General features: G+C 49.0%; 2 protein-coding genes across 5 annotated transcripts in view; one reads left to right on the plus strand and one right to left on the minus strand.

Moving 5' to 3' along the window:
• LOC141164857 (uncharacterized) overlaps nt 1–22738 on the plus strand; it is a 235785-nt gene that overhangs the window by 15959 nt on the left and 197088 nt on the right. The gene's annotated exons all lie outside the window — the stretch shown is intronic.
• LOC141164854 (zinc finger CCCH-type antiviral protein 1-like) overlaps nt 14953–22738 on the minus strand; it is a 30978-nt gene continuing 23192 nt past the window's right edge. For 2 of the 3 annotated variants that reach the window (XM_073650484.1, XM_073650483.1), the window contains exons 3-14: nt 21818–22199; nt 21328–21606; nt 20581–21240; nt 20326–20388; nt 20118–20241; nt 19790–19952; nt 19455–19575; nt 19136–19232; nt 17631–17742; nt 17420–17550; nt 17062–17213; nt 14953–16233 (exon numbers count right to left, since the gene is read on the minus strand). In XM_073650484.1, the coding sequence (XP_073506585.1) occupies nt 15944–16233; nt 17062–17213; nt 17420–17550; nt 17631–17742; nt 19136–19232; nt 19455–19575; nt 19790–19952; nt 20118–20241; nt 20326–20388; nt 20581–21240; nt 21328–21606; nt 21818–22199 (2574 nt within the window). In that variant the 3' untranslated portion in view covers nt 14953–15943. The remainder of the gene's footprint in view (nt 16234–17061; nt 17214–17419; nt 17551–17630; nt 17743–19135; nt 19233–19454; nt 19576–19789; nt 19953–20117; nt 20242–20325; nt 20389–20580; nt 21241–21327; nt 21607–21817; nt 22200–22738) is intronic. The other variant, XM_073650485.1, reaches the window with a different exon arrangement.

Below are 22738 nucleotides of genomic sequence, written 5' to 3' on the forward strand. Positions count from 1 at the left end.
CAGCATGACTCGGGCGGTCCTAACTGCGCACAAGTGACCTGATAAAGAACTGTGAGTAAAGCATTGAAAACTGAAACTGCACGTCTCTGTGATTCCTCACCGCACCAGCACCATTAGTACTGGGACGCTCACACCATCACTCCCATCATCTCTACTCTAGCTGCCCTGAGGCAATACTTCTCCCGTGGGGAGTTATCCCATTCTTGGCTGCGCATACAACATCAGCCTCAGCGGTCTGCAGCGCAGCGGCGGTCCCTACTGACCGCAATCCACGGGTGGCGTAGTCGGACAATTACAATACAAATAGACTGCCACTGGTTTGACCACCCTGGGCACGGACCGGGTCACCGCCACACGGAGACTACAACCCCCCAGCATCCTGCAACAGGTCCGGGTTCCCCTGCACAACACAGTCCCAGGGGGCGCGTCACTAACGTGCTGGAAAGCATGGAGCACTTCCTGCTTCATTGTCCCTTTAATACAGAGGTGTACAACAGGGTGGGGGCTTCCATTGGTTGGCCGCGGCTGGCTACTCTGTCCTACGCCGGGTGGGCCTATGGAGCGTTCGGAGACCTTGGGAGAAGGGACCGAGACACTTTATTCATAGTCAGCGCAGTGGTGAGGTATTTCACGTGGAACGCACGAGTTTTAGTCTCGACGCAGAGTAAAATCCTCCATGTAGATGAAGTCTGTAGGAACATCCTAGGTGACCTGGTGAAGGTACGTTCTCTGGAGTATGAAGGACTGGGTGCCCGGAGGGCGGCCCGTCTCTGGAGGGGCTTTTCCTTCAGGGTGCCTTAGTCCGGTAGTACTCCTATATCCTGGTGGTGGGCCGATGTCTTTCCACCCTAGATTTTTGTTTTGTATTTCTGTCTCCTGGATAGAAGGTTTGCCGGCATCGAACTTGAGTCTTGGATGGTGAGTGTGTAGGTTGTGTTCTGTATATATTGTATATAATGTATAATAGGGGGTTTTAGTTAGGTTGGGTGGGGGATTTGGGGGGGTTTTCATCGGCGGTGATAAGAGGACTGATCTGGCCTGGTCCAGGCCCCGCCTGGGGAAAAACTTTGGGGCCTGATCCTAGCTCGGAGTAATCCTGAACTTTGTTGTCAGAGCTGGATCAGGGGTGGCGGGATAGTTAGTGTAGGTCTGTGTTTTATATATATATTAAAAATTACAAAAAAAATATATATAAAAAAAAAATCCAAAAAAAAAGGTTTTTGTCCATGTCACAGTTGTGTATATTGTTATTTTTGTTTTTCTGTGGTGTGAATGAGGTGCGGTAAGGGGGTGACTAAGGTCAGGCAGTGGGACCAGTAGGTTAGTGTTAGTGTCCGGTTGTATATACGTTATATTAGGTTTAGTGTTTTATTGTATATAATCTTGTATATAGGACGGTGTTTTATGTGTATATAGGACGGTGTGAGCGTTGTGTGGGATTGTATATAGTAGTATGAATGAAGCTGGGCCGGGGGTTTTATAGGTTTTATAATAGTTATTTCTTGTATATATATATATTCCTGGGGGGATTTATTTTGTTTCTATTTTCTGTGATTTGTCGTCTTGTTTTGTTCTTATGTTCGGTGTCCTGTAATGTATTATTGTTCTGTCATGTACTGTATATATACAGGAGGAGTGGTACTGTGCAGTGTATATATACAAGACAGGAGGAGTGGTACTGTGCAGTGTATATATACAGGAGGAGTGGTACTGTGCAGTGTATATATACAGGACAGGAGGAGTGGTACTGTGCAGTGTATATATACAGGACAGGAGAAGTGGTACTGTGCAGTGTATATATACAGGAGGAGTGGTACTGTGCAGTGTATATATACAGGACAGGAGGAGTGGTACTGTGCAGTGTATATATACAGGAGGAGTGGTGCTGTGCAGTGTATATATACAGGACAGGAGGAGTGGTACTGTGCAGTGTATATATACAGGACAGGAGGAGTGGTACTGTGCAGTGTATATATACAGGAGGAGTGGTGCTGTGCAGTGTATATATACAGGACAGGAGGAGTGGTACTGTGCAGTGTATATATACAGGACAGGAGGAGTGGTACTGTACAGTGTATATATACAGGACAGGAGGAGTGGTACTGTGCAGTGTATATATACAGGAGGAGTGGTACTGTGCAGTGTATATATACAGGACAGGAGGAGTGGTACTGTGCAGTGTATATATACAGGACAGGAGGAGTGGTACTGTGCAGAGTATATATACAGGACAGGAGGAGTGGTACTGTGCAGTGTATATATATACAGGACAGGAGGAGTGATGCTGTGCAGTGTATATATACAGGACAGGAGGAGTGGTACTGTGCAGTGTATATATACAGGACAGGAGGAGTGGTACTGTGCAGTGTATATATATACAGGACAGGAGGAGTGATGCTGTGCAGTGTATATATACAGGACAGGAGGAGTGGTACTGTGCAGTGTATATATACAGGAGGAGTGGTACTGTGCAGTGTATATATACAGGAGGAGTGGTACTGTGCAGTGTATATATACAGGACAGGAGGAGTGGTACTGTACAGTGTATATATACAGGACAGGAGGAGTGGTACTGTGCAGTGTATATATACAGGAGGAGTGGTACTGTGCAGTGTATATATACAGGACAGGAGGAGTGGTACTGTGCAGTGTATATATACAGGACAGGAGGAGTGGTACTGTACAGTGTATATATACAGGACAGGAGGAGTGGTACTGGGCAGTGTATATATACAGGACAGGAGGAGTGGTACTGTGCAGTGTATATATACAGGACAGGAGAAGTGGTACTGTGCAGTGTATATATACAGGACAGGAGGAGGGGTACTGTGCAGTGTATATATACAGGACAGGAGAAGTGGTACTGTGCAGTGTATATATACAGGACAGGAGAAGTGGTACTGTGCAGTGTATATATACAGGACAGGAGGAGTGGTACTGTGCAGTATGTATATATACAGGACAGGAGGAGTGGTACTGTGCAGTGTATATATACAGGACAGGAGGAGTGGTACTGTGCAGTGTATATATACAGGACAGGAGGATTGGTACTGTGCAGTGTATATATACAGGACAGGAGAAGTGGTACTGTGCAGTGTATATACAGGGCAGGAGGAGTGGTACTGTGCAGTGTATATATACAGGACAGGAGGAGTGGTACTGTGCAGTGTATATATACAGGACAGGAGGAGTGGTACTGTGCAGTGTATATATACAGGACAGGAGGAGTGGTACTGTGCAGTGTATATATACAGGACAGGAGGAGTGGTACTGTGCAGTGTATATATACAGGACAGGAGGAGTGGTACTGTGCAGTGTATATATACAGGACAGGAGGAGTGGTACTGTGCAGTGTATATATACAGGACAGGAGGAGTGGTACTGTGCAGTGTATATACAGGACAGGAGGAGTGGTACTGTGCAGTGTATATATACAGGAAGAGTGGTACTGTGCAGTGTATATATAAAGGACAGGAGGAGTGGTACTGTGCAGTGTATATATACAGGACAGGAGGAGTGGTACTGTGCAGTGTATATATACAGGACAGGAGGAGTGGTACTGTGCAGTGTATATATACAGGACAGGAGAAGTGGTACTGTGCAGTGTATATACAGGGCAGGAGGAGTGGTACTGTGCAGTGTATATATACAGGACAGGAGGAGTGGTACTGTGCAGTGTATATATACAGGACAGGAGGAGTGGTACTGTGCAGTGTATATATACAGGACAGGAGGAGTGGTACTGTGCAGTGTATATATACAGGACAGGAGGAGTGGTACTGTGCAGTGTATATATACAGGACAGGAGGAGTGGTACTGTGCAGTGTATATATATACAGGACAGGAGGAGTGGTACTGTGCAGTGTATATATACAGGAGGAGTGGTGCTGTGCAGTGTATATATACAGGACAGGAGGAGTGGTACTGTGCAGTGTATATATACAGGACAGGAGGAGTGGTACTGTACAGTGTATATATACAGGACAGGAGGAGTGGTACTGTGCAGTGTATATATACAGGAGGAGTGGTACTGTGCAGTGTATATATACAGGACAGGAGGAGTGGTAATGTGCAGTGTATATATACAGGACAAGAGGAGTGGTACTGTGCAGTGTATATATACAGGACAGGAGGAGTGGTACTGTGCAGTGTATATATACAGGACAGGAGGAGTGGTACTGTGCAGTGTATATATACAGGACAGGAGGAGTGGTACTGTGCAGTGTATATATACAGGACAGGAGGAGTGGTACTGTGCAGTGTATACACAGGAGGAGTGGTACTGTGCAGTGTATATATACAGGACAGGAGGAGTGGTACTGTGCAGTGTATATATACAGGACAGGAGGAGTGGTACAGTGCAGTGTATATATACAGGACAGGAGGAGTGGTACTGTGCAGTGTATATATACAGGACAGGAGGAGTGGTACTGTGCAGTGTATTTATACAGGACAGGAGGAGTGGTACTGTGCAGTGTATACACACAGGACAGGAGGAGTGGCGCTGAGAGTAGCACCTGCCTCCTGAGCTCAAGCACTTCCAGGAGGAGGGTCGTCGTCTGCCTCTCTTCTCCCCAGGGAGAGGCAGGCTTACTGGGAGGCCGGCATGGCTTCCCAGCCTCCTATCCCCCGGTCTATGCCGGCGGGGGAGAAGGAGCCTCAACAACCGGCCCAGGAGGGAGTGAGGAGATCGGGAAGGGTGAGGAAGAATACATCCACCTGCTCCAACCCCGAGACTGTTCACCGCCAGCCCAGAGAGGGAGACCGGGGCACCCCAGGCCCCAGGAACAAGAGCCCAGCAAGATCCTGGGGGGAGATGAGCTCCAGCGAGTCCACAAGTTCCTTCTCCTCCCGAGTGGTCGCCACGTTGCGAGAGTACGAGGACGCCGGCAAAGCACTAACCCAGCTGAAAGAGGAGCTGAGGGAGGCCCGGGTCCTGAACACCCGGGCGTCCAACAAGGAGAGACCCGCGACCTCCCAGAGGGTTAAAGCCCTCAGAGACGAGGTGGTCAGGTTAGTGCTCCTCCGGGAGGGGATTGAGAAAAGCGCAGGTCCCTTCCTGGAGAGGTTTAAGAACCAGCGGCGGTTCTCAGAAATGAAGGGGTTAAACACCTCAGGAGAACCGCCAGCCGGCGTCCTTAGTGAAGAGGAGGAGGAGGAGGATGAAGAGGTGACTGGAGTCTCAGTTGCTGGAGCCAGTGAGGGGCAGAGCCAGAGCTCAAGTGGTCTCCCTGCAGGGCAGAGGACTCCCACAGCAGAGGCTGGAGTGTCGGGGGAGGAGGAGGAAGGAGGACTGCTGAGGGAGATCCGACTGCTGGAGTCTCCAGTGGACCTGACGCGGTTTTCCTTCGGTGAGGACAAACCAGTGGAGGAGACAGGGAAGAGGAAGAAGAAGAAGACCGGAGGAGCCGCACAGGAGGTGGTGAGTTATAAGTATGTACCAATGTCTGATGTTGCACCTGCCACCTTCTGTTTAAACCCCACCAAACCTAAAGGCACGGGCTCTGCAGTGGGCTCGAGGCAGAGGCAAGGTGGGGAGAGGAGGCGGACGTCCGGCGATGCTGCCATCTGTGCGGGGAACAGTGCAGGGGGCGAGGCTGTGGAGGTACTCACAGCGCCGGACATAGGGAGTTCTGTGGAGTTTCCCACCCTGCCCTCTGCGGCTAAGCCGGTTATCACCGGGGCTGGGGGGGCAGGGAAGGATGTGAAAAACACATCAGCAAAGAACACTGGGCACACTGCTGCGACAGGGGGGCAGTGTGCCCCAGCGCCCAAAAAGGACACTAAGACCCCAAAGTCTGTGGGTGCAGGGCGGGCAGAGGTGCCGAGAAAACAGTCTGGCCAGAACAAGGACCAAAATGCTGCAGTAGGGGGGCGGGGCGCTCCAGCAGACGACCTGCAGAAAGCCAGCAGCAACCAAAGGGAAACGGGTGTGGTGCTGCAGGGAAAGGAGTCTCTGGGAGTGCTCCCCTCCCCCGGCCCAGCAGGTGTGAGTGCAGAGACACCAGACACAAGGGAGGAAGGAATGGAGGTGACTGTGGAAGGTGCAGAGAACAGCAGAGGTAATGGGGTGACAAGTAAAGAGAATAGAAATAGTGGTGTAGTGAATGATGGGAGTAATGGTGGAGCAGATGATGAGAGTAGTAGGAATGGTGGAATTAGTGGTACAGTGAATGATGATGCAGCAAATGGTGGGGGTAGTGGTGCAGTGAATGATGATGTAGCAAATGGTGGGGGTAGTGGTGGAATGAATGCTGGGAGTTGTGGGAATGGTGGGAGTTGTGGTGTAGCAAATGTTGGGGGTAGTGGTGTAATGAATGGTGGGAGTAATGGTCCTGCGAATGGTGTGAGTAGTAGTGGAGTGAACGATGGGAGTAATGGTCCTGCGAATGGTGTGAATAGTACTGGAGTGAATGGTGGGAGCAGCACTGGTGTTGGTGGGGGGGAAGTAGGTGCTGGTCCCGCTGCCCCCCCAGCATTGGCGGGGGCTTCAGCCCAAAGCTATTCAGAAGCTGTCAGTGCTGGGGGTAGTAGTGCGCCCTCGTCTGGTGGCCCTGGGGATGGTGACTTGCAACAGCAGCTCCTGGACGCCCTGAGGAGAGGGGAGAGCTCCATCACTGTAGAGGGGAGGGAGGTTGATCTGTCTTTCTGGATAGAGAGACATGGTCTTTCAGCCTTCCAAGATAGAGGGGCAGAGACTGTCTGGTCTCTGCCGACAACGGGGCAGAGGAGTAACCGTAGGAACGTGGTCCGTCTCCAGTGGGTAAGCAAGGATGCCTGTCCTGATAGGTCGAAGGTGGTTGAGCTCCTGCTGGGGATGGGCTTTGCGGCATATGACATCTTTGCCTTGATCCATCCCTATGGGACCTCCTACTTCGATGTCAGCTTCGTGAGACCGGAGGGCCTTGAGCTTTTCTGGTCTCGCCATGATCTGGCTCGGAGTCGCCCCGAATGGCATGGTCTCTTTCCCCTGGCAATAACTCGCCAAGATTCAGTCAGGAAAGTGACCGTTCTGACTAGTAACGAGTCGCTTTCCTGTATGGACATTACCACCTGGGTGAGTAGATACGGAGAGGTCACCAATATTCCCGAAAAGAATCTGGATGACCATGGTATCTGGTCAGGGGCCTGGACCTTCATGGTGAGATTGAAGGTTTCGGGAAACACTGTTACCCATATCCCCTCCTCAACCTTTTTGGGGAGGGATAGGATCTTGATTTTCTACCGGGGGCAGCCTAAGGTCTGTCACAGGTGCGGTAGCCCCACACACTTCAGTGCGCAGTGTACCACCCAGAAATGCGCACTGTGTGGGGACCTCGGTCATCTTGCTGCTGCCTGTCGCAGGATTAGGTGTAACTTGTGTGGTGACCTCGGTCACCCGTTCAGTCGCTGTCCGCGTTCCTTCGCCAATGCGGTCCTGAAAGCGGCGAGTGTGGGACAGGCGCAAGCCGGGACTAATCTTGCCGGTGAAGGGACCAGTAGGGGCGGGGGAGGCAGGGATCCGGTGAGGAGCAAGCTGCCGCCATCCACCATCAGGCGGCAGGAGAAGCGCCGTGGGGACAGGGGGCAGGGAGTAATGTCCCTAAACTCTGACCCAGGTACTTCACTTGCAGCTGAGGATCCTAAAGACAGTGAATTGAGCGAGGAAGTCAAGAGACTTGAAAGGGAAGAGCGAGAGGACGCCATGTCTTCCCAGGAACCCTCTTCTGGTGACAGTCTAGATGAGGGAGAGGGGGAGTGGTCACAGAAAAAGGGTAACAGGAAAACGGCCAGAGGTAGGAGGGGGACCAGGTCTCGAGCTGCCTCTTTGGAGTGCGACCCCTCTGACTCTCTGGCCATGATCCAAGCGCCATTGGAGGGTTCAGCCGCCCCCCCTCTGGTGGATCTCTCCAACCGGTTCGGGGCTCTCCAGGACCTCCCTCTGGAGGGGGGAAGTGGGGACCCGGGGCCGGAGGTTGCGGACAAGGTCGTTGGGGCTCAGGAGATGGCTGGGTCTTCCTCTCGGGGGGCAAATACAAAGCCCTCTGGGGGGATGACTAACCCAGGACCACCAGACGAGGGCAAGAATCTATGTAAGGAGAGAATGGATGAATCTGTTTGTCTTAAGCGCACTAAAAACCCGTCATTATCAGAGGAAGAGGTTGGGACTGTCAGTGGTGGGAAGAAAAAGGCTATCTAATTCAATCAATCATGATGGCGGCACCCACCCCGTTGACGCTGGCAACTATTAATGTTTGCAGCATAAAGTCAGATGCGGCAAGGTACACGGCCTTTCATTTTCTCGGCCAACTTGACGCCGACATTTTGTTTTTGCAGGAGACCAGGTTGACCGATATATCAACCTTGCATAAAGCAAGGCGGGAGTGGAGGCATGGGCCCTCCTACTGGTCTCTTGCGGCCGAGCCGTATAGCGGGGTGGCGGTCCTTTTTAAGACCGCAGCGGTTGAATGCAGACGACTGATCGAATTAGAAATGGGGAGATGCTTGATCCTAGATGTCTCTATGGGGGGACAAGAGCTTCGGCTCATTAACATCTATGGTTCCCAGTCCAAGTGGGACCGCAAATGTCTCTTCCTGAAGATCAAACCTTTTTTATTTTCGAGTCGGCAGGTGGTCTTCGGAGGGGATTTCAACAATGTCACGAGATCCTGTGATAGAGGAGGTTCCGGAGACCGGCTGGCTTATGACTGCGTCGCGTTAAACAGGATAGTGAGTGAGGCTCGCCTGGTGGATGTCCACATCCGGCACAACCCGGGCGACACGGGATTCACCTTTTTTAGAGGTAGTCAGTGCAGGTCTAGGCTAGATAGGTTTTATTTGAAGGAGGAGGCCGTCTCTTCGCCGTTGTCGGTTGTGGAGGTGGAGTTCTCCGATCACTGTTTGATTATGTTTTCTCTCAACGTTACAGAGACTCCTCGGATGGGAAGAGGCTATTGGAAGCTGAATTCATCACTCCTTGAGGAAGAAGCTGTAAGACGGTCTTTTGAGGAATTCTTTCAGAGCCAGGTACCATTGCTGGGCCTAAGTAACACTAAGTCGGAGTGGTGGGAGATGTTCAAACATCGGGTGGCGAGATTCTTCCGGCAGCTCTCGAACCTCAGAAGCCTGAACAGGGATCGCCTGTATCAGAGCCTGAGGAGGAAACTCGAGCATCTTGTCTCGACTGGAGGTAGCCGCGAGGAGATCTCCAGAGTGAAGTCCTTGCTGAAGAGGTGTCAGTACGATAGGCACGCATCTTTGGTTTTCGAGAGGGACTACGGGAAGTACTGCTCGCCCGACCCTTACAGAAACTGTAAGATGTCAGTGAATAGTAAGATAGTGACGGGGCTGGTGGACAGTACGGGGTCCCTGAGAAGGTCCAGATCAGGGATCTTGGAGGTTGTCAGTTCCTACTACTCGCACCTCTTGGGAAGGAGGGAGCTTGATCGTGACGGGATGTCGGCTTTCCTGGCTGAATCTGTTCCTGAGCCAGGGGCTGACCTCTCGCTGGGCGGTTTGGCAGAAGCGATCAAAGAAGAGGAAGTGAGACTGGCGATCGATGGGCTTAGGCCCAAAAAGTCGCCAGGTCCGGATGGCTTAACATCCGAGTTCTTTAGGACCTTTAGGGACTCTTTGGTCCCCCTCTTGACTCAGGTGTTTAACGAGTGTCTCTCCTCGGGCACTCTGCCGAGATCATTAAGGAGGTCAGCTTTGATCATTTTGTCAAAGGGTAAGGATCCGTCACGCATTGAGAACTGGCGTCCCATAGCACTTCTCAATGTGGACAGGAAGATTTTGGCTAAGATACTTTTCAACAGGCTGGTGAAGTTTGCACCCCGGCTCCTTTCGGAGGTTCAGCACTGTTGCGTTCCTGGCCGTAGCACTTTTAGTGCTGTTCTAGGTGTCCGAGAGGCCGTGGAGCAAGGCAGGGCGGGCCTCTGGAAGGGGTTCTTGCTGACCCTGGATCAGGCAAAAGCCTTTGATCGGGTTAACCACGAGTACCTCTGGTCCACTCTTTTGAGGTATGGTCTGCCTGGAGGGTTTGTGGACTGGCTTAAGACCTTGTATGCAGGGGCTGAGACTTTCCCTCTGGTGAATGGGTGGATTGGACGACCTTTTGGGGTAGGATCCGGTGTCCGTCAGGGCTGTCCTCTTAGCCCTTTGCTTTACGCGTTTGCGATCGATCCCTTCCTCAGAAGGATCGATTGTAGACCGTTGGCGGGGGTGCGGATGGGCGGGGCGGCGCCGGAGACTATCCTGAGGGTGGTGGCCTACGCGGACGATGTCACCGTCTTTGTTTCTTCGCAAGAGGAGGCAGCAGCGGTGATGTCAGAAGTGGGGCGCTACTCGGAGGCATCCGGGTCCAAGGTCAGCCAGGATAAGTGTGAGAGTCTCTGGCTGGGAGGCGGAGATCCCGGGTTTGATCTTCCGGACACCCTCCCCGAACCCCAAGAACATGCCAAAGTCCTGGGCATCGAATTCGGCCAGGGTGATTACCCCACGAAAAACTGGGAAGGCAGAATCAAAGGTGTCGCCCAAAGAGTGGACCAATGGAGGGGTTGGTCTTTGACCCTGAGGGAAAGGGTTGGCCTGTGCAAAGCTTTCCTGCTCCCCTTGCTAATCTACCTGGGCAGCGTCTGTGTCTTGCCAGAGCCTCTCTGGACACGGGTCTACAGTCTGTTCTTCCAGATGTTATGGGGGAACAGACTGAACCTAGTCAAGCGGGAGGTCACTTACCGCACGAGGAGACTAGGGGGTTTGAATATGGTGAACCCCGTGGTGTTCCTAGTGAACACTTTCTTGAAGGTGAACGTGGCAAACCTCTGGAAAGAGAGGGCTCCTCCGTGGGTATTCTCCTGCAAGGGATGGTTTCAGCCTTTCTTCCAGGAATGGGAGACAGGGGGAAGATTGAAGGATCTTCGCACACCACACGGGCATCTCCCGGCTTATGTTACCCCGGTTCTGAAAATGATCCGCCGGTGGGGTCTGGGAATGTGGGAGGTGAGGTCCCTCCCGAGGAAACTCCTCGATATGAGGGTCTTGCTTTCTCGTTTTCAGAGTCCATTGGCCCTCAGACTGCCCAAGTCGGGATCTGGAGGTTGGGTTGAGTTTGTTAAATTCTACCAGGATCCCCGAGAAGTACTGGGACTTGACTTGGCGCTGCTTCCATGGTAAGCTGTATGTGAGGGACAATTTGAAGTACAGGAGCTCCGAGGACAGGAATTGCCCCCGTGAGGCTTGTGCTAACGTGCTGGAAAGCATGGAGCACTTCCTGCTTCATTGTCCCTTTAATACAGAGGTGTACAACAGGGTGGGGGCTTCCATTGGTTGGCCGCGGCTGGCTACTCTGTCCTACGCCGGGTGGGCCTATGGAGCATTCGGAGACCTTGGGAGAAGGGACCGAGACACTTTATTCATAGTCAGCGCAGTGGTCAGGTATTTCACGTGGAACGCACGAGTTTTAGTCTCGACGCAGAGTAAAATCCTCCATGTAGATGAAGTCTGTAGGAACATCCTAGGTGACCTGGTGAAGGTACGTTCTCTGGAGTATGAAAGACTGGGTGCCCGGAGGGCGGCCCGTCTCTGGAGGGGCTTTTCCTTCAGGGTGCCTTAGTCCGGTAGTACTCCTATATCCTGGTGGTGGGCCGATGTCTTTTCACCCTAGATTTTTGTTTTGTATTTCTGTCTCCTGAATAGAAGGTTTGCCGGCATCGAACTTGAGCCTTGGATGGTGAGTGTGTAGGTTGTGTTCTGTATATATTGTATATAATGTATAATAGGGGGTTTTAGTTAGGTTGGGTGGGGGATTTGGGGGGGTTTTCATCGGCGGTGATAAGAGGACTGATCTGGCCTGGTCCAGGCCCCGCCTGGGGAAAAACTTTGGGGGCTGATCCTAGCTCGGAGTAATCCTGAACTTTGTGGCCAGAGCTGGATCAGGGGTGGCGGGATAGTTAGTGTAGGTCTGTATTTTATGTATATATATTAAAAATTACAAAAAAAATATAAAATATAAAAAAAAAAAAAAAAAAAATTGTTCATGTCACTATTGTATATCTTGTTATTTTTGGTTTTCTGTGGTGTGAATGAGGTGCGGTAAGGGGGTGACTAAGGTCAGGCAGTGGGACCAGTAGGTTAGTGTTAGTGTCCGGTTGTATATACGTTATATTAGGTTTAGTGTTTTATTGTATATAATCTTGTATATAGGACGGTGTTTTATGTGTATATAGGACGGTGTGAGCGTTGTGTGGGATTGTATATAGTAGTATGAATGAAGCTGGGCCGGGGGTTTTATAGGTTTTATAATATTTATTTCCTGTATATATATATATATATTCCTGCGGTGATTTATTTTGTTTCTATTTTCTGTGATTTGTCGTCTTGTTTTGTTCTTATGTTCGGTGTCCTGTAATGTATTATTGTTCTGTCATGTACTGTATATACAGGAGGAGTGGTACTGTGCAGTGTATATATACAGGAGAAGTGGTACTGTGCAGTGTATATATACAGGACAGGAGGAGTGGTACTGTGCAGTGTATATATACAGGACAGGAGGAGTGGTACTGTGCAGTGTATATATACAGGAGGAGTGGTACTGTGCAGTGTATATATACAGGAGGAGTGGTACTCTGCAGTGTATATATATAGGAGGAGTGGTACTGTGCAGTGTATATATACAGGACAGGAGGAGTGGTACTGTGCAGTGTATATATACAGGACGGGAGGAGTGGTACTGTGCAGTGTATATATACATGACAGGATGAGTGGTACTGTGCAGTGTATATATACAGGACAGGAGAAGTGGTACTGTGCAGTGTATATATACAGGAGGAGTGGTACTCTGCAGTGTATATATATAGGAGGAGTGGTACTGTGCAGTGTATATATACAGGACAGGAGGAGTGGTACTGTGCAGTGTATATATACAGGACAGGAGGAGTGGTACTGTGCAGTGTATATATACAGGACGGGAGGAGTGGTACTGTGCAGTGTATATATACAGGACAGGAGAAGTGGTACTGTGCAGTGTATATATACAGGACAGGAGAAGTGGTACTGTGCAGTGTATATATACAGGAGGAGTGGTACTCTGCAGTGTATATATATAGGAGGAGTGGTACTGTGCAGTGTATATATACAGGACAGGAGGAGTGGTACTGTGCAGTGTATATATACAGGACGGGAGGAGTGGTACTGTGCAGTGTATATATACAGGACGGGAGGAGTGGTACTGTGCAGTGTATATATACAGGACAGGAGGAGTGGTACCGTGCAGTGTATATATACAGGACAGGAGGAGTGGTACTGTGCAGTGTATATATACAGGACAGGAGGAGCGGTACTGTGCAGTGTATATATACAGGGCAGGAGGAGTGGTACTGTGCAGTGTATATATACAGGACAGGAGGAGTGGCACTGTGCAGTGTATATATACAGGGCAGGAGGAGTGGTACTGTGCAGTGTATATATACAGGACAGGAGGAGTGGCACTGTGCAGTGTATATATACAGGACAGGAGGAGTGGCACTGTGCAGTGTATATATACAGGACAGGAGGAGTGGTACTGTGCAGTGTATATATACAGGACAGGAGGAGTGGTACTGTGCAGTGTATATATACAGGACAGGAGGAGTGGTACTGTGCAGTGTATATATACAGGACAGGAGGAGCGGTACTGTGCAGTGTATATATACCAGACAAGAGGAGTGGTACTGTGCAGTGTGTATATACAGGACAGGAGGAGTGGTACTGTGCAGTGTATATATACAGGACAGGAGGAGTGGTACCGTGCAGTGTATATATACAGGACAGGAGGAGTGGTACTGTGCAGTGTATATATACAGGACAGGAGGAGTGGTACTGTGCAGTGTATATATACAGGACAGGAGGAGTGGTGCTGTGCAGTGTATATATACAGGAGGAGTGGTACTGTGCAGTGTATATATACAGGAGGAGTGGTAGTGTGCAGTGCATATATACAGGCAGGTTGTCAGCAGTGATAGATGAGGGGCGGGGCTGTATATAAGGGGCGGGGTCTCCTGTATGATCAGTGATAACATCACCAGGGGGCGGGGCTGACAGCCTCTCACACTGTATAAAGGCGGGTTGTCAGCAGTGATAGATGAGGGGCGGGGCTGTATATAAGGGGCGGGGTCTTATGTATGATCAGTGATGTCATCACGAGGGGGCGGGGCTGACAACCTCTTACACTGTATACAGGCGGGTTGTCAGCAGTGATAGATGAGGGGCGGGGTCTCCTTTATTATCAGTGATGACATCACCAGGGGGCGGGGCTGACATCCTCTCACACTGTATACAGGCAGGTTGTCAGCAGTGATAGATGAGGGGTGGGGCTGTATATAAGGGGCGGGGTCTCCTGTATGATCAGTGATGTCACCACCAGGGGGCGGGGCTGACAACCTCTCACACTGTATACAGGCGGGTTGTCAGCAGTAATAGATGAGGGGCGGGGCTGTATATAATCGGCGGGGTCTCATGTATGATCAGTGATGACATCACCAGGGGGCGGGGCTGACATCCTCTCACACTGTATACAGGCAGGTTGTCAGCAGTGATAGATGAGGGGCGGGGCTGTATATAAGGGGTGGGGTCTCATGTATGATCAGTGATGTCACCACCAGGGGGCGGGGCTGACAACCTCTCACACTGTATACAGGCAGGTTGTCAGCAGTAATAGATCAGGGGTGGTGCTGTATATAAGGGGCGGGGTGTCCCGTATGATCAGTGATGTCACCACCAGGGGGCGGGGCTGACAACCTCTTACACTGTATACAGGCGGGTTGTCAGCAGTGATAGTAGAGGGGTGAGGCTGTATATAAGGGGCGGGGTCTCCTCTATGATGTCACCACCAGGGGGCGGGGCTGACAACCTCTCACACTGTATACAGGCGGGTTGTCAGCAGTGCTGTATATAAGGTGGGGGGTCTCACGTCTGATCACAATGACGACACTATACCAGTAGCCCCCAGTGATCTGGGTGGGGTTCCGCTTTATTTCTCAGTTTATACAGTGATACAATTATTCATCAATCATCTCTTTACAGAAGATCCTGGGCGTAAAGGGTTACAATTGGCTGCAGGGGTCAGTAGAGCTTGGCGAGCCTAACCATTAGATACAGAAGGTTCCACTGTGGTCACTCCCAGACATGGGGACCCCAGGGTTGAGGAGGGTCAGAGGTCGTCTACCTGTGGAGAATCCCTCTAAGATTTCTATAGTTTCTGATCTGTGAATTTACAGAATAATCCTCGGATTTATTGCACATATTCAGCTTTTTGCCCCCCGTCCCGTTTCCTGCCCGGTGACCGTGACCTGCAGGGGATCAGGGGGCTATAATCACACAAACCGGACCGGAGTCCGGATATACGAGAGCCGGACTGGGAATCATCCAGAAAACCTTCCATGCAGTAGAAGTGCCAGTGCTGTGCGGGATAACGGGGGCCGCCGGTGCCCACTGGCCCCAACCACCACCCCATGTACCTGAAGAGGCCGTCACTGCATCCCAATGATGTCACCACGCCTGCACGATGACCTCACTAATCCTCACCCAGGGGCTCAGACGCCCCCAGGACGCCCTCAGGTGAACCCCGGGGCTAAAGTAGAGCATTTCAAGGCATAATCCCCTCACCCAGGAATCAGATCAGGTGAGGACATTACACTCCCTCAAAGCCAGATCTCCCCCAGGAAACCTTTATTTTAGAGGTGGCACACTCATAAATCGTTATATGTCTTATACTCTAGTCACACAGAGAGCTGCAGTCATCTTTATTAATATGCTTCTTTGCTGCCCTCTGGTGGTCAGTGCTTGCATGTCAGGTTCTGATGTGATGCATTGTGGGAGATGCAATGTTTTTACCAATCATAAAAAAGCCTCTACATCTCCCAAGATGCAGTGCACCCTATTGTATTGAGGATCGCCCCGCCTTACATTGGGGTACACTCTCTGGTGCTCAGCAGACGATGCAGGATTTTTTCTGCTCTTCCTCATACTCCAGGAGATATTCCGGGTAGATCTGATGCTTCTCGAACACCACAAAGATGGAGGGGCTGATGGTGTTGTCCACACAGGAGTCATAGTACTGCGAGCTGCTGCCGGGTCTCAGCGGTGGACGCTTCATTTGGGGGTTCCCCATTATGTAGTCTCCCACCAGAATACGAGCTACGAACATCGCCCGTGATCTGCTAGACGTCGGTGTGGAGTAGTTATGGGAGTACGAGGCGTCTCGGGCAAAGTAGCTTCCTATGGAGAGAACAAGGACAGGTTACCAGAAACTCCTGAGTGATGATGTCAGTAATATATCTCATAGGAAAGCCGGGGATGTCAGGCCATGCTGGGAGTTGTGGTTGTACAAGGCTGGAGAGTCACCGCTTGTACTTTACTGAGATGCGTCACAGCTGGAAACATAGTGTACTCACCTGTTCCGGCTCCAGCACCGGACCTTGCTCCCTTTGTCCGTGCCGGGTTATTCTGATATCCTGGCAAGTATGTCGAATGTTATCACCTAAGACCTTTTAAGGCCGGCTCAGTCACCCATGTGTTGCCTGAGTATTCAGGATGGTATATCACCCAGCTACCATGAGCTTTTTCAGAAGCTGGCCTTATCTTCTCTAGACTTTGCTCTTGCCAGCCATCTAATTATCCTCCCTGCCGCTCCTGCCTTCCTTCCACCAACAAACTAATTACTTCCTGCTGCACGATACCTGATTACATACACGTCTCTGCTCCACCTGTGTGTAATGACCCTCCAGCTTCATCTACTCCTTCTCGCCCATCTGCCATCTTGCATACTCTGCTGTCCTATTCCTCTCTGATCCATGTGATGCTGCATCACCGCCTCCGGTCCGTGCTGCTCACACTAACCTGGGGCTTTACCAGTAGAGCCCATAACACAAAGTAACTATCCAGTGTACATAGAATCAAAAGGTATCAACATTCTTAAAGGGGACCTGCCTCCATTTAGATGCAGGAGGCATGTGACTGGCTACAAAGGTCAAGGTCGCTCAGGGTCATCTGCACCCCAACCCCCCCCACGAGAAAACAACAGCACCCCTAGAAAACGTGGCCTACCTTGTCCATACACGGTTCCGTGGGTGCCACAGATGCGCCAGTCAAAATTCTGATTGCAGATCGCATCGATGTGCGTACTGTCTGTGCCATGAAATGACCGGATTTCCTTCACGTCTCGTCCCTGATTGACTTTTTTCATCTGTTCCTTTTGCCTTAAAATCAAAAAGCAAAATTGGAAAACAGGGTCCCCCACCATAGTGAAGAACAGGACCACCAGGAGCAGAGGCGTCCCCTGTCTGTAAGGTCCTGCCACTCATAATGAAAGGGGCATCCTGGTACAATGCTGGCTCATCTACTCATCCCTTCATGGGGCACATGATAATTCCCCTCCAGATGTGATGGTGAAGAGCGGACGTACCACTGAAACACCTGCCACAGAGATGGGTTCTGGATACGCCACATCCTTTTTACCTCGTGCCCGCTGACCGTCTTGGAGAAGCTGCTGACAATTTCCGAGAACTCGCTGGATGTGTTTGAGACGAGAACTTTCTACAGAGGATAGAAGAAGATACGTGACCCCTCCTGTGCCATGTCCTCCAGCCACACGTCATAGGGGCTCCGCACATTACCTTACAGCCGAGCTCCGGCATGGTCTCAGGGTCCCAGGTCTTGGGGTAAATGTCAGTGTTCATAGGGGACATTCCTGATTTCAGGGGGGACTTAGCTGCTGCCGATTTGGTACTGAAAGAATTAAAAAAAATGAATGAAATGGTAACAGGAGTCTCCACATCGTGGTTGAGTTGCTGCGATTCCTTCCATTTCTCAATAATATCACACACAGGAGATGGGGGAAGATTTAGGATCTATCTATCTGTCTGTAAAATCATCTGCATCTCTGAAGATAATTATTACAATTATATGATGAGTTGTTCTAAAAAACTTTTTCTTCTTACTTGTTGAATATGCTGTGATTTTGATGTTTAAAGCAATTGAGAAATTAGAGAGTTTTTGTGTGTGTGTCGAGAAGTAGAAAACAAAGGTAGCAAGAAAGTAACCAGATTGAAAAGTGGCTCCGAGAAAGAAAGTTCAGTGGGTAAGAACCTGAGAGATCAGGGAGTTATATAAGAAAGTCCTTACTGAGAGCCGGAAGAGCCGGGAAAACAGCGTGGACAATTTCTTATTTAAAGCAGAGAATAAAGTTTATTCAGAGATACGCGGCAGAACAGTTCAGAATGCAGGCAGAGAAAATACACTGGAACTCGCAGGTTTCCAGATCAGCAACAGAGCATTGGGATATCTGGAGATGGTCTGGCCATGGTCTGGTGATAGTGTGGCAATGGACTGGCGATGGACTGGCCCCGAACAACAGTATCAGAGCCTTTTTATACATGGCTTACAAAAAGGAACTACATATTGTGGCAAAGGGCGTATACATGATAACATCATACTGCAGAGAGTCGTGTACTTTAGAACAACAATAATAATAATACAACATGACAATATTTATAAGTATTTAATCCCCATGTCCCTCTTAAGTAATGTCGATATTCACATCATTCTTCACATATTGACAACTATATTGTTCTTGTTCTTGTCCCAGACACTACTTACTACACTTACTACAATATAACACCACTTATTTACTTTCACAGTGGCCTGCAGCTGCTCCCTCCAATTAACCTTTGTCTATGCCAACAATATCTGCTAATGGCTCTTACGTCATTTTGTGTCTCCATTGTGGGGAGAACTAGAAAACCTGCATCTCATTAGCTGAAAAACTTTGACTTAAACTTTGCACAAGATGGCTGCTAGGTTTAACATGACTGGTCAGAATATTAGGACTTCTCATTCTCTTACAAGGTACAGCTGTGGGTTTGTGGGAACCCTGAGACAGCAAAGGAGAAGATGGGGGTCTGAGGCGACGTGTAAGCTGAACCTAGAATTATTAATGAATGAATATTAGATTTTGCCAGGACACAGGTGCACAGACGTGGGCTATAGTCAGCAGGAAGAATAATTTGGAAGAATGTGTTTCACAAAGAAAGTGTCGCCATTCGTAAACCGCAAAGCATGTAACTCTATATATGATTTGACTCTGTATACCTATGAACCTATATATTCATGAGGAGTTTACCTTCCTCTCAATAATTTCACATCTTCAAAGCTCAGAAATTTTGGTCTCCTACGCACGTCTTTCTCCGTCGTGTACTGAATATTCTTCTGCTTCATCACTGAAAAAGTAAAAAAACCATTAAAGAGAGACATCACATTGTAACGTGGTATTCCACACTATCTCTGTCATCCCCATTATTGACTGTCAGAGTCGTTAATGCTTGGAGAAACCTCCAGCAGATGTGTTTGGATCCTCAGTCAGTGACTGTAATCCCGGGATACAAGTGTGTCTACCCTGAGCCACACATTGGTACCGCTGCTATTTATCGCCCCCCCCGTACCTCGGAAGTTGATCTCATATTTCTGGTTGCCAGCGTTGAAAGGAATAACAGTGGTGGGATCGGGGAGGTACACGTTCTCCAGGTCTGACGACAATATGCTGGAACTCACATGTTTCACATTCTAAGAGGAGGAAAAAAAAATTGAAAAATACAATTCCTTGAAGTTCTGCTCCCAACCACTAATCTTGCTCCCATCTATCACACAATATTTGTAGGACCAGCAGACCTCTTGGGCACCTTCAGGATCCAGGCCCTGGGTCCTACCACTCCCTCGGCCCATCCTACAGCTCCACCTCTGAGGATCGCCCATTATTATGTGCCCAGCGCCCACTTACTAACTGTCCATATTGTGTCCATCTGCCATATTCATCCCTCCAGTACCACAGCCACTCAGTGGTCAGGACATATTCAGACGGCTTCGCGACCGATGATATGGTGGAGAGACGACGAACGCGGTGCCCGCCAGATCTCATGGTCAGAAAGTCAATCAGAGGAACCCTGCGGATGGAAAGTGGGAAGAGTTACGTGGTGATCCTACATCGAGAACGGGACCAACAGCAAGAGGATGTCAGTGGCCATCATGTCTGGTCACGTATGTGGAGTTACTCTTCATTTGTTGTCAATAGACACATAGTCTGATGCCCGGTTCTGGACGACCCGTACCTGTCAACCTTTGGGTCGCAGTAACATTTCTCTACCTCCTCCATGTTGGGAACATCTTCCCAGTCGGTTCCTTTGTGAATCTGCCAGCGGTACGGCAGGTAGTAATGCATGTCCGGGCAACAAACTAGGAATTAAAGAGACCCCCACGTTACCGGCACATCTAAGTATCTAGGCCAAAATCTAAGTATTCCTCCCAGGAGTCAAATACCTCCAAATTTGCAGTATTTCCAAAGATTAGAGAGACAGATCTCCAGGACTTTGTCGGACTCCACTGAACAAGACAATAAAAACATCATAAATTGATGAACATGATGATATCATCAGTATTTCATGTCCTGGAAGCTATCACCAATGTCATAACCAATTAAATAATATTTCAAGATGGTATAATGGACACTAATTATACCAAAGACCCAGGTAGGGCCGCTTTATGAGTTTTCGGAGACTCAATCCATGTACTTACCCTTCTTTGGTGATGTCTTAGGGTAGGAATATGTAGGCAAAGTAGTCACTAAATCTTCTGAAACACCTGCCCTCGATATCAGCTTATCGTCAAGCACAGGCTGGTACCGGACACTGGACTGGACTGGTTTTACATGAAGAACAGGTGGACCTTCTGTAGGAGAGTTTGCCAGGCTGGGATAAGATGGAGATGGGGTAGTGGAAGGACTTACTACTGGGGTAGTCACTGATTTAATAGTAGATACTGGTTGAGGGACTAATATACTTGAGGTGATAACTGTTTTTTTCGCAGGCACAGGTGGATATATCAAAGGAGGATTAACTAATGGTGTCAGAGCACTGTAATTACTTTCTGAAGTGGTTATTGGACTGATGGTGGTCAAAGCATGAGGGTTTGATGGGTGGGTAACATATGGACTTCTCATGGAAGTGTCAACTATTCTGCTTGGTCTTGTTGGTGGCACTGGCGTAACACTGGGTGGTGTAACCGTTGAGGGGGACACTGGTTTATTAAAGTCCACAAGTGATGGACCTTTTATAGGAAGATTAACTGGTTTTGGCGGAGTATTAAATGGACCTGTGGTGGTCACTGGTGTAATGGCCGGCTGTGGCTGAGGGGCAGATGGGGTAGAAGCTGGAGTCAAGAGACCGGCCGGTATTCCTGTGGATGAAATTATTGATTAATTATGCAATTATAAACATTTTTCTCAGCAGTAAATACTTGAGGAGACCCCACAGGGGGACGTACCTGGCTGAGAAGAAGACACTTGAGGTGAAACTGGTGGTATGGTGGTTACGATCGGTGTTGGGTGGTGAATTCCCAATGACAATAATGGTGGAATAATGGGCAATGAAGCCCCTCTGTTATCTGACCGGTCAGGTGGAGGACTAAACCAATCTTCCATTAACTTATCAATTTGAGTTTTTGGAGATGCGTACTCATCATCATCATCTCCAGACAAGTCAAGATACCGCTCTCCATTCTCCGACATCGCACGGCTGCTTGATCTTCCTCGGAAATTGGACCCTAAAAATGAATTGCAATGTTATAAATATCGTAAAATCATTCAACCAAAAAAGCCAAATGTGTTCCAACATGCGGTATCAAGGAGGGCGAGGGTTCAGGAACCAGTTTCAATCAATTGGGTTCCAAAGGGATCAAATACTGTATTTATAACCTACCGCAAACTATAATACCAATATGTATAAAGGATATAAGAGAAATACGTAGGCTGCACCTGCTCTATCTCCTTGTCGTCCTCGGCTCTTGCTTCGCGTTTCATTCTGAGAATCGCCTTTCTTATTCCTGTGTCTACCTCTTCCTCTTCCTCTGCCTCTCCGTGCTGCAGGGTTTCCCTTCTCCTCACTCTTCTTTCCTGGTTCATTCAGTGACTGGAGACGTTCATTGTGCTTCACCGTACAAAGCATCTGAAAGTTCTGTATAGAAACCTGAGACATACGAGAGCGGGCGAGTAACAGGTCAGCGCTGGCCTCCAGGAGGTGATGAGAGCGATTACAATGGCGACGATTACATTCTCCTCGTGTGAAGAAGCCGCAAACGTGAAGTCGTGAACAGTCCTTCCCGAGATCACAAGTATCATGCAAATACTTCACACAAATCTACAGGAGACAAAAATATACATTGTAATATGTAGAAGGCAGCAGTATAGCAGGTATATTCCTATATATAGGGACAGTATTATAGTAGTTATATTCTTGTACATAGGGGGCAGTATTATAGTAGTTATATTCTTGTACATAGGGGGCAGTATTATAGTAGTTATATTCTTGCACATAGGAGCAGTATTATAGTAGTTATATTCTTGTACATAGGGGCAGTATTATAGTAGTTATATTCTTGTACATAGGAGCAGTATTATAGTAGTTATATTCTTGTACATAGGGGCAGTATTATAGTAGTTATATTCTTGTACATAGGGGGCAGTATTATAGTAGTTATATTCTTGTACATAGGAGCAGTATTATAGTAGTTATATTCTTGTACATAGGGGGCAGTATTATAGTAGTTATATTCTTGTACATAGGGGACAGTATTATAGTAGTTATATTCTTGTACATAGGGGAGCAGTATTATAGTAGTTATATTCTTGTACATAGGAGCAGTATTATAGCAGTTATATTCTTGTACATAGGGGGCT

Source organism: Phyllobates terribilis, unplaced genomic scaffold, assembly GCF_046119375.1.
Source record: "Phyllobates terribilis strain yellow unplaced genomic scaffold, ASM4611937v1 Scaffold_10__3_contigs__length_209671492, whole genome shotgun sequence".
Taxonomy (NCBI): Eukaryota; Metazoa; Chordata; class Amphibia; order Anura; family Dendrobatidae; genus Phyllobates; species Phyllobates terribilis.